This window comes from Lolium perenne, chromosome 3 (assembly GCF_019359855.2).
Source record: "Lolium perenne isolate Kyuss_39 chromosome 3, Kyuss_2.0, whole genome shotgun sequence".
In the NCBI taxonomy this organism is placed as follows: domain Eukaryota; kingdom Viridiplantae; phylum Streptophyta; class Magnoliopsida; order Poales; family Poaceae; genus Lolium; species Lolium perenne.
Window position 1 is genome coordinate 22,265,049 of NC_067246.2, and position 11,956 is coordinate 22,277,004.

Below are 11,956 nucleotides of genomic sequence, written 5' to 3' on the forward strand. Positions count from 1 at the left end.
GTGGCAAAGCAACTATTTGTAGGAAAGGTTGCAATGCACTCGAGAGACACTAGCAAAGCTCAACGAGACAGACACAAGATTGCTCGACTACAGGTGCAGTAAAGAAAACTTAGGCCTTCACTTGATTCTACTAGCACTTCACTTTTCTTTTTTTTTTTGATTTTCCTTTTGTATAACACACGCAGCTATGTAGCTCTTTTTGCTTCTTTTCTAGTTTTTTTTTTTTTTTGATATTTTTGACACAACTCCTTGATAACACGGCCAACAGAAATTGCAAAGCACCAAGAACCTAACGAGCAGCCTGTCGAGCGGTAAAACTAGTCTCTTTTGGAAAAGTTCCTAGTCACGATATCAAAAGGCTGTGGCTATGGTTGGGAACAAGCAAACTGTAAGATATGTGTACTCGGAGCAACAAAAACTGACTCTAGATGATAGCGGAAACACAAACCCTAACAATACTAGATGGAAGAAAAGGATACGCAAAAACAACTACGAAAAGCAACTAAAACTCGAAATTAGTGCAATCTAAGGCTATGGCAAACTCTAACCCTAACTTTTTATGGCTTTTTCTGGATAGGAAACACTCACAACTCAACTATGGGGTGGATTGTGGATGGCTTACCGAGGAAAACTGGAAATCTGATACCAAGATGATATGGGGTGGCCCGATCTTCTCAGTAAGCAACGGTGGTGATGATGATCACGGGGTGATGGCAGCGGAGAAACACGACGATGTTTTTCGATAAAGGATGCTTTATTACTTCAAGAAGCAATTACATCCAGCCTCTGCATAACCAGGATGCACACAGCCGTTTGTTGTCTCAAGTGACCAAAGTTACATAAAACAAAAAAGGCGAAATACATATCGGAACGATGAATCATATAACGCCTAAGAGCTAGGTGAAGCTTCTATCCGTAGACTATGCTGCCACCCATGTAGGGAAAAAGTATCCCTCGCCGTATCCTCCAACCGTGTACAGACCTCCGTAAACAGGTCTCGGTTCTCCTCCCGCTGAAGAGGTAACCACGAACGGAGAATACCTGTGCATCTGTAGATAACCTGCAACAAAGAGCAATTTTTGTCATTAAAGATCTTGTCATTTCTACATAGCCGTAGCGCCAGATAATCGCTAGCGCCCCCATCCTAAGAAGCATTTTAAACCTTGAATTGATACCATGAAGCCAATTGCCAAAGACATTAGCGACACTAGTCGGGGGATACAAGGTAGACGCTACTTGGATGACTGACCATATAGATCTCGCAAACTGGCATTGGAAGAATAAATGATTGATGGTTTCGTCATGATGACAAAAGACACATCGTGTACTTCCATGCCAATTCCGCTTAACAAGATTGTCTTTGGTGAGAATAACCCCTCGACGAAGATACCATCCAAAAATCTTAATTTTTAATGGTATCTTCATCTTCCAAATTTTCTTATTATTATCAACTGGTAAATCAGAAATCAACATCGCATTGTATAAAGATTTCACGTAAAAGGAACCATCTACGTGGAGGTTCCATCGAAATTCATCCTGCTCGGCGATAATTGAATATCTCCAAGCCGCAGAATTAGGTTGTTCCATGCCACGAGCCTTTGTCCTAGTAAAACCCGTCTCCGAACGTCACATTCGGGGGTGAGGTAGCCATTACGCTTGCAATGGTATCACCTTGGCGACGCGCAATTCTATACAAAGCGGGATACTGTTCACATAGGGGTGCATTGTCGAGCCAAGCATCTTCCCGTAACCGTATCTCGTGCACCATTCTTAATGGAGAAAGTCCCATGTCGAAAAAGACATTTTTTGTCGCCATAAGACCAGCCCAGAAGTGAGAATCCCTGTGTTTCCAAACCACTTGAGATAATGTCTTCGAGCCGATGTATTTTCTCCAAGTATAGTTTGCCAAATCCCATCCTCGCAAGTAGCTTAAAAAGCCATTTACCCAAAGAGCTGAGTTCTTGACCTCCAGGTCATGAACTCCAAGCCCTCCTTGATCTTTGGGACTACAAACTATACTCCATTTAACCAGTCGATATTTCTTTTTCTCGTTGTCCCCTTGCCAAAAGAATCTGGATCGATAATAATCGAGTTTGTGCAGAATTCCTTTGGGTAAGATGAAGAATGATAACATATATAGTACCATATTAGTTAGTACTGAATTAATGAGTACCAATCTTCCACCCAGGGACAACAGTTTACCTTTCCAACTACTGAGGCGTTTTTGTAATCTTTCTTCCACTAATTTCCATTCCGCAATTGTAAGTCTCCGATAGTGAATCGGAATACCCAAATAGCGAATCGGAAATTGGCCTTGCCCACAACCAAATAACTCGTGTACAGAGCTACATCGTCCTTGGGCATCACCGGCAGAACAATTCACTTTTATGGAAGTTAATTTTCAATCCCGATAATTGCTCAAAAGCTGCTAAAATTAATTTCAGATTTCGAGCTTTTTCAAGATCATGATCCATAAAAAGAATTGTGTCATCGGCGTATTGAAGGATAGATAAGCCACCATCAACTAGATGTGGAATCACCCCTTCAATTTGACCATCAGACTTGGCCCGCTCTATGAGTATTGCCAACATATCCGCTACGATGTTAAACAACATCGGAGATAACGGATCCCCTTGGCGTAACCCTTTTCGCGTTTGGAAGTAGTGTCCGGTGTCATCATTGACCCGTATAGCCACACTACCACCATACACAAAACCATTAATTAGAGCTCGCCACTGTGCGAAAAGCCTTTCATCCCGAGTGTCTCATGAAGGAAAGACCATTTCACTTTATCATACGCCTTCTCAAAATCAAGCTTTAAAATAACCCCATTTAATTTCTTAGAATGCATCTCATGTACCGTCTCATGCAAAACCGCCACTCCATCAAGGATATTCCGTCCTTGCATAAAGGCTGTTTGCGATGGTAAAACCACATGATCCGCAACCGTATTAAGTCTAATGGTGGCCACTTTAGTGAAAATCTTGAAACTTACATTTAATAGGCAAATGGGTCTATATTGTTGGATCCTTTCTGCCTCATTAATTTTCGGTAACAAGATAACTTCACCAAAATTTAGACGAAATAATTCTAATTGTCCAATGTGTAAATCACTGAACAAATCTAGAAGGTCCGATTTAATAGTATCCCAGAAGGTTTGATAAAACTCTGGAAAACCATCTGGACCCGGTGCTTTGTTGCATTCCATTTGGAAAACTGCCTTCTTAACCTCTTCCTCAGTATAAGGTGCGGTTAGCAAGCCATTTTCTTCCAAAGAAACTTGGGGTATATCATCCGTTAAGTCCTCGTTAAGAGTAAAATTACTTTCCTCCGGAGGACCAAACAGACCCTTATAATAGTTAGTAATGTAAGACTTGAGTTGCTCATGGCCTTCAAACACCCCTTCATCTTGAATAAGAGAGTGAATACGTTTTTTCCGGTGTCTCCCATTGGCTAAGCCATGGAAATACCTCGTATTTGAGTCTCCTTCCAAGATGAATTGAGCCTTGGATCGTTGATACCATTTGAGTTCCTCTTCGCGGAGAAGACCGGCCATCTGTTCATTGGATTGATTTTTAAGTTCAATCTCATGTGTAGATAGTGGTCTAAACTCCGCAACAGCCTCAAGCTCATCAATCACATTTGATAAGCGAGTCTTTTCTTTTTTAAGAATACCAGCCGTATGGGCAGCCCAACCAGAGAGATGTTTGCGCATAGACCGCATTTTATTATTCCATCTCAAGATAGGTGTACTTCCCCCGACCGGTCTTTCCCAAACCCTTTTAACCATATCATGAAATCCCTCTCGATATATCCAGCCAAGTTCAAATTTGAACGGCCGTTTACAAACGGGTCTGGGATTTCCAGTTAGAAGGATGGGAGCGTGGTCAGACAGTTTTTCAATACGTTCTAGTGCACGGACAGACACCATAGGGTATTTACTTTCCCATTCGGTATCCATCAACACGCGATCTAGTTTCTCGTATGTGGGCTCCGGCAAGCTGTTTGCCCAAGTAAACTGCCGACCAGTCATAAACACCTCTCTTAAATCCAGGCTATCGATGACAGCGTTGAACAAGAAAGGCCAATGACCATCAAAGCGGCCTTTACTTTTCTCATGGGGGAACCTCAACAAATTAAAATCACCTCCGATTAAAATCGGATGAGGATTATCCTTTGTAAGGTTTACCAACTCACGTAAAAAGTCAGCCTTAAACACTTCCTGGGCGGCACCATACACAGCGACCAGACTCCATATGAAACCGTCTGCTTTATTCTGAATGTCGAGTTTAATGTGATACTCTCCATCAGAACTAGCCAAAACGGTCATGGTGTCTATACGGACGCCGAGTAAAATTCCCCCAGACCTACCACGGGGCGGGCGAGAAAACCACTGAAAGTTAATCCCGCCTGACAAACGGTCGAGAAAACTTTGAGAGAAATTCCGCCTACCCGTCTCCGAAATAGCAAGAAAATCTAAATCATAATCTCTACAACCATCAGCAATGTGGGAATGCTTAGCCAAGTCCCGAAGACCTCTGCTATTCCGGAACATGCCATTCATCGAGAAACTATTTTAGATTTAGAATTCTTACCATACCTGCGAGATTTCTTTCCAGCCGATGATCGAGAACCACGTTCGGACGCTTGTAAATCAGAACTAAGCTCCGCGTGTTCTAAATCAACTTCTGAAATGTTGCCAATTATAGCCGAGAGAATTTGACCATCTAGGATGTCGTCATCATCATCATCGTCTATAATCGCTGCTTTTAGGCCCAAAGTGGAGACATTCTGAGCAACCGTTAGACGGCCAAGCTCCGTTTGTCTCAACACATTAGCCGAAACAGAAATCTCATCAGGCCGAGTACCCAAAGAAACCCCTAGGCTACTCAAATTAGAAGAAATACGAGTATCTGAAAAAGAAACAAAAGACTTGGGCGGTTGTTTAATACCTGCCGTGTCAAGGTTCATCTCCGCCTTGCGTCGCATGGCTCTCTGCATGACGTCCTCATCCGTCGCCCCCGCCCCATCCTCCGATAGAGCAAACCTCCCACTTCTCCTCACCGTCGGCTGAACGACTGGAGGAGGGACCGTGAGTGAAGGTAGCTGCAAGGAGGCTGGCGACGGAGTGGGCGAGCGCGGCGGAGAACCATCTGGTGAAGCAGGAGCCGATACAGGGGAAGCGGGTGAAGAAGCCCCCTGTACCTCTCCCGCCTTGGCCGGCGGTGTGGCGGTAGATGGCGACGCAGACGGCGGCGACGAAGAAGCTGGTGGAGCCGCAAGCTCAGAAGACATGCCCGTCATAGGGAGCGGAGTCCTCGGAGTCCGGTGCTCGCAAACCCGCATCTCCTCCACCACTGCGTCACTCGGACGTGGCAAAGGCGAAGCAGGCTCGGGCAACACCTCCAGCCGGTCCCCCTGCGTGGCGCCCTCAGAGACCGCCTGTCCCGGCGTAGACGACGTCGTGGTGGCCTGCTGCACCGGTGGCGCGGGGTCCCCAGCAGGTGGTAATGGCGACGCCGTGGCCGGCTGCGACACCGCCTGGTGGGGCAACGAGGCCGGCCACTCCATGGCCGCCCCTGGCGCGCGCAGCGTAGAATCACCAACTGGCTGCAGCAGCGGCGCCGTGGCTGGCTGCGGCACAGCCAGGTGGGTGAGCGGAGTCGGCTGCGCATGCAGCGAGGACGCAGCGGCCCGCTGCACCATCGAAGTCGGCGACACCACTGAACTCGTCTGAGTCGAAGAAGGAGACGGAGTCAGTGACTGTTGCCCCTGCGGTGGAACGGAGACCGGACGAGTACGACCCTGCAAAAAAATCCGAACTCTGGAGGGTGAGGGCTCCCGTGGAGCTACAGGGGGTGAGGCGACCAAGTGTGGCGCCTCGACTCTAGCACGCGCCACAATCTGCCGCCCTCTATCCGTCATCGGCGAGTGGTTGAAAGGAGTCAAGGCCACCTGCGTAGACTGCACCGCCGACGTGCCAGACTGCGTCGGGGGATGTCCATCAACATCCATACGAGCAGCCTCAGGTGCCGCCTCGGCAGGTGCCTCATCAGGCCTGTCCTCCTCTGAACCATGTGAACCATCATCATCCCCTCCCTCCTTCCAGAAAAAAGGTCGAAACCGAGGGTCTGGCTGGAACCCCCCCGCCTCACGAGCGAACCGGAAACGATAACCACTAAGCTGTAAAACACGACGATGTAGTGGATGATAACTTGTATGACGCAACGAGATCTCTCGATTGGTCCCTGTCGCCAATGCAACAGCTCTCAACCCTGCAAGATATTCGCAACTCCACACACTTGCGCACGTAGCCGCCGACCACGAAGCGGTAAGTTGCAACCGTCTAATTCCCAATGGAACAGCAGATCACACAAGACTTTTTCAGGATCTACACAATATCAAGCAATATGGTGTAGGGATTCAATAGTTTTGCATAAGCAAACAACTAAGAACTAGGGTTTATCTTAAACGTGGTCTGAAGCAGCTAGGGGGCGTCCTGGGGACTTATATAGGCGTCCAGGACGACCTCAGGTCGAAAAAGTACGAAAATAACCGACCCAGAATAGATCTGGTCGAGACGCACTCGATCGTCCGGTCTGGAATCCGGTCCACCGGGCCAGGGACCGGATCGGCCGGTCTGGGGTCCGGTCAACCGGGCGGCAACCGGATATTTGCGAGGATTTCCGGTTTTCATCCGGTACGATAAACTGCGTCCGGTTGGCGCCCGGTCGACCGGGTCAGGGACCGGGTTGGCCGGTCTGGCGGCCGGTCGGACCGGGTGCTGGACCGGCCTGGACGTCTTCTTCTCCTCTCGCGCATGCCTCCCGCTCCTCCCTCGCGCGTCCATGAGATATCTTCATGTCCAGCTCCATGTCCAGCTTCACGTCCATCTTGACGTCCGTCTTCATGTCCAGCTGCTCCTCTCCTCCTCGTGCGATGCTCGTCTCCTCTTGATACCTGATGATACATAAGTAATAGGACTTAGGCAGTATAAAGTTCTCATCAATCAAAGTACCGTTTAGAAACAAGTTCACCTGTTGTTTAAGTAGCTTCGCACGAGCCCTTGTAATAGGTCCAATCCGAACTTCATTGGACTTGAGCTTCACAGCAGGTTCATCTTCATCTATCAATGACGGAGGTAGTGGTGTAGTAGGGATGTCCTCATCAGAATGCACTGTTACGAGTGCTTGACAAAAGCAGTACAAGTCTAAGAGGTCGGTGCAGATATCACCGGGCGGTGAAAAATCCTATGAGAGACGGGGTCTATTTTCTCATCAACATAGACCATTCATCAAATCTTACATCATCCTTCTTCTCCAAAATCAGCCCAATTTCCATCTTCAATCACCAATTCACCATAGACCATTCCATCACATGCCGCATAACGTCGCAAATCTTAAAGTATCCTTCTTCTCCAAAATCATTCCCAAGTTTATTTTTTCGTTAAATCACACCCGTCAGCCCAATTTCTATCTTCAGCGGACGATCACCGGTGGGGAATTTGTCGGCTAGAGCAACCTCCACGTTGATGATTTCAACCAGGATCGTCACCTGCAGACTATCATCACGTGGTATGATTGACCGATTCACAGCATCAGATGCCGATGTTTAAATCAGTGGCGCAAAAGGCAATTAGAAATACCCCCTCTGTTCGGGAAAGATTGACGCGAGTGGAGCTTATGCACATGCATATGGCAGCATCAATTAAAGATGATCAGAGGGAGTATCCCTGTACTGTATGGTTGATGTTCTAGGCGGAGATTCCAATTCCCAACTGGACATGCAGCGCAAGAAAAATGACGACATGGATGTGTATTGGTGCTTTACATGCGAATTGCGGACTGGGCAATTCATGAAGAGCCGCTACTTCCTATCTTTTCAGCCGACTCTATCTGGGGCGGCACCTTGAATTCTTGACGGACTAGGCTTGACCTCACCGGAGGACGTATGCATCATTTGACACGGCCGGGGTGCCCATTTTGGAAGATAAAAAGACTTGACCTCAACATAGCTAGATTGGCTTTTGTCAATGCCGACACAACTGACTGATATTTTTCATTTTTGGATGGACAAGGCGGTGATTTAACTAGAGGAAAATGGGTAAAGGCTTCGGAAAAGAAGGCTGCTTTGGGATCAGCAAATACACGTGGCATATGATGAGAAGGGTCTAAATTGCTGAGAAAATAGACCCGCTCAGCCGCTCTCATAGGATATTTCTACTCACCGGGCACAGTATGTGCAGGCAGCATGGACTCATGGAGCAATGCACCGTCCCCGGCCGGCGATTTACACAAAAATAACCCTTTTGTGAAACTATAGCACAGACTGACCTCTCTGGCAAACTATTTCACCCATCTAACCCTTTTGTGTGGCGCCCCTCTCATGGGCGCCACACAAGCCCGAGTGGCGCCAGTGTGGTCGGCGCCACTATCCCATCCGACGTGGCGTCGTCGACGCTGAGGTGTGCTCTAATCTGACGTGGCAAGATGTATGGCGCCGCTCTCGCCGGCGCCACACTTTGAAAGTGTGGCGCCCGTGGCAAGGGCGCCACACATCCTGTTATGTGTGGCCGCGCGAGCCTGCCCCAGCCCGACCCAGCCATTCTCCTCTCTCTGTTCTTCTTCCCTCAGGAAAGGCGGCCGGCTCTCTCTCTCCCCCCCTCAAATCCCTACTCAAATCTCTTGGATTTCGTCAAATCTGTCCGTGGAGATCGTTCCCAACCCGTTCCTTGAGGTAATCTCCTCCGTTCCCCATCTTTTCATCCATTGATTTTGTGTATTTGGTTGAATCTACATGTGAAACCCTAGATGTGGATTTGGTTGATTTGAGGGTGGAGATGGATTTGGTTGGATGTTAGGGTTGTTGAAGTAGGAGAAATGGTAGTGTGCTAGTTTGTATGGGTAGATTATGTTGATTATGATAACTAATAAACACATGTGTGTATGTGTTGTTCCCATTATGCTAGGGGGATGGAAAGAATTGTTCATGTTCATCATGTGGACAAGGATGCTTTTTTGAAGGGGAACCTAGAGCCGGACCCGGAAGAGGTTGACTTGGTGTTTGACCTTAGGCCTAGCTTTGCGGAGGTGGTAGCACAAGTGAGGGTTGAGTTGAATTGGAATGAGCGAAATGATGTTGTTGAGCTAGAGGGAAGACATAATGTTGGGTTTGGAATGCACACCCGTTGGAAGACAATGCGTATCAACTCCGAGCAACGTTGGTCCGTTTACAAGGAGACGGTGGCCGAGTCACAAGACAAAGCTTTGGAGTTGTTTGCAACCAAGACGGTTGATGCTCGTATCGAGCTTGACCTTAACCGGCGCTCCTCCCCCGTTCAAGCTAGGAGCCCACCACCCATGAGCCAAGAAGAAGCCACCGAATCTCCCATTGTCCAATCTCCCATTGCCCAAGATCCTCCGTTGGAGAAGGAGTATGATGAGGATGACGATGGTGATAATGGTTTCGAGATGAATTACAACAATGTCGGTGATTTGGATACATATTTGACGCAAGAGGACATGGACCACTCCATTCCTTATTCCCGATGCTATGCCTCGGACTCGGATGATGATGGGCCCGATGAAGAAGTTGATGAGGATGGTTTCACGGCTAGGGAAGCCGAAGGAGCCGAGATATTCAAGAAGGTAACCGGACGGGATATTCGGATACCATTGTTCCGTGATGTTAGTCTTGCGGATGGAGCCGTGGTTGATGGTGGCAAAAGTTTACTTCTTGGAGCTAGGCCAATTTCCAAGAGAGATGTGGATGGTAGGACGGCTATGATCTCTAAAGGGCTCACGTTTGATACCTTCTTGGAATTGAAGATATGGTTGAAGGAGTTCTCGATTAAGCATCATCGCCCTTACATCGTTGTTCACTCGGATTTGAAGAAGCGGTACACACTAAAATGTGTAGATAAAAGGTGCCCATGGGTTGTCCGTGCAAGACCTTTCAAAAAAGGGCCCTCTTGGCACATAACAAGTTGTGTAGCCACTCACATGTGCCGGGGGCCGAAACTGGATGGCAACGATGCGCAGCCGGACCACCGTCAACTCACATCCGAGTTCATTGCATACAAGCTCTCGGCGGAGATATCATCACTTCCTACCATGAGTATTAGGTCCGTGCAAGATACGGTGAAATCCCGGTTTGACTACGATGTCAAGTATGGGAAGGCATGGAAGGCCAAACAAGCCGCATTCAAGATGTTGTACGGTGATTGGGAGGAAGCATACAACCGAGTCCCTAGGTTGTTGTTAGCGATGGCCGCTACTAACCCGGGCATGGTTCATGTGGTGGAGCCTTCTAGTACCAAAATGACATTGCATGACGGTAAAAGAGTGAGGGTATTTCACCGTGCATTTTGGTCATTCGAGCAATGCACGAGGGCATTCGAACATTGTAGGCCGATCATCGCCGTCGATGGTACCTTCTTGACCGGGCAGTACAAGGGCACACTATTGGTGGCAATAGCAAATGATGCGAGCAACCGCTTAGTACCATTGGCTTTTGCATTGGTAGAGGTTGAGAACAATGATAACTGGCAATGGTTTTTCCATATATTGAGGACGAGGGTCATACCACCCTCAAAGGAAGTGTGTGTCATCTCGGATCGTCATCAAGGAATTCTCAATGCGGTGGAGATTGACATTCCCGGGCATGCTCCCCTGCACCACCGATGGTGCATGAGGCATTTTTGTGCAAACTTCTACCGGGCATGCAAAAACAAAGAGTTGTCTGACCTTCTTCAAGATTGTTGCCTCGCTTACTCCGAGCGCCGCTTCAAAGACGGAGGAGCGCCACCATTTCTTCGACTCGGTGGTTCAGTTGGCTCGTGACATAAGGGAGAAGGAAGAACTGGCTGAAGAATCTAAGAAGAAGAAGGCGAGGGGGGAGGGAGCCTTTGCCACGCAGTGATGTCCGTTTGGCTACATTTATGTCATTGAACCTTGATGTTGTGTGAACCTTGATCATCTCGAACCTTCATGTCATCGTACCATATTTTAATTGGAACCTTCATGTCGTCGAACCATATCTGAACCACTATGTTGTGTCGTACATGTTGTGTGCAATGTTGTATTGAAAACTGTTGAAATAAGGTAGGAATTTGCATGGTTTAGCACAAGTCAACGTGTGGCGCCCTTGCCACGGGCGCCACACTTCACTGTGTGGCGCCGATGCCATGGGCGCCACACATGTCAATTTATATGGCCACACATCCAGGGGCTCCGGACGCTTAGGTCCTTAGCCGTTTTGGCGACCCTGTTTATGTGGCGCCCGTGGCGCCGGCGCCACATTGAACTGTGTGGCGCCGGTAACATCGGCGCCACCCAAACAGTGTTGCCAAAACGGCTAAGGACCTAAGCGTGGTCCGTGTCTTGCCACTGAGGTGGGCACTCCTGATACAGCCCAAACTGTCTCATCACTCTGTGCGGCTGGTGGTATTCAACCGCCCACATGCATATGAGTGGGCACCGCATACGCCAGAAACCCGCCTCCTCCAAGCACTTGGGGTTGAGGTCAGTCATCGCCGCACCAATACGGTAATAGGTACCATATGGCTCACAATCCACTCCGCAAGATACAAATATTTCAAAATTTACAACATGGCAATGAAATGAATGAAATAGGATAGCAAAAGAGTGATGGCTTTAAAGGTTACCTGCTCGGCGGTAAGAGTGTCCAACTCCTCAGTGTAGTGCCTGTACATGACCATTGGATCGCTCGTCATCTCCGAGACATTGTCCCAAATGTATGCCCAAGTGGGCTCCCGATAAGGGTTGTTCCGGTAATGAGGCCATGTCCTCTGGTTGAGTATCCTGGGCCGTCCAACTGATAGGCGGTCCCAGCTCCATACGGAAAGTAGGAGCAAGCATCCACCAATACCGCCCTTTCCAGTCCTGCGACAAGCTTCGTCCAACTGCGAAAATAAGACATTTGGTTAGTACTTTGT

The 11,956-nt window shown here is 48.2% G+C and overlaps 1 protein-coding gene across 1 annotated transcript; it reads right to left on the reverse strand.

The window, feature by feature from the left end:
* Window positions 1-795: 795 nt before the first annotated feature.
* Window positions 796-5,972, reverse strand: LOC139837490 (uncharacterized). The gene is made up of 2 exons (XM_071826917.1): window positions 4,953-5,972; window positions 796-1,060 (listed from the first exon to the last, which is right to left on the reverse strand). The coding sequence occupies exons 1-2, from the start codon at window positions 5,923-5,925 to the stop codon at window positions 921-923; spliced, it is 1,113 nt and encodes a 370-aa protein (XP_071683018.1). The 5' UTR covers window positions 5,926-5,972; the 3' UTR covers window positions 796-920.
* Between the last annotated feature and the right edge of the window lie 5,984 nt (window positions 5,973-11,956).

What these genes read in the sequence shown, in the direction of transcription:
- LOC139837490 (XM_071826917.1), bottom strand. Translation starts at nt 5,925, where the DNA reads ATGACGGATAGAGGGCGGCAGATTGTGGCGCGTGCTAGAGTCGAGGCG. An exon ending in GATGAACCTTGACACGGCAG is followed by an intron (nt 1,061 to 4,952) that starts GTATTAAACAAC and finishes TCTTTGTTGCAG; the next exon opens with GTTATCTACAGATGCACAGG.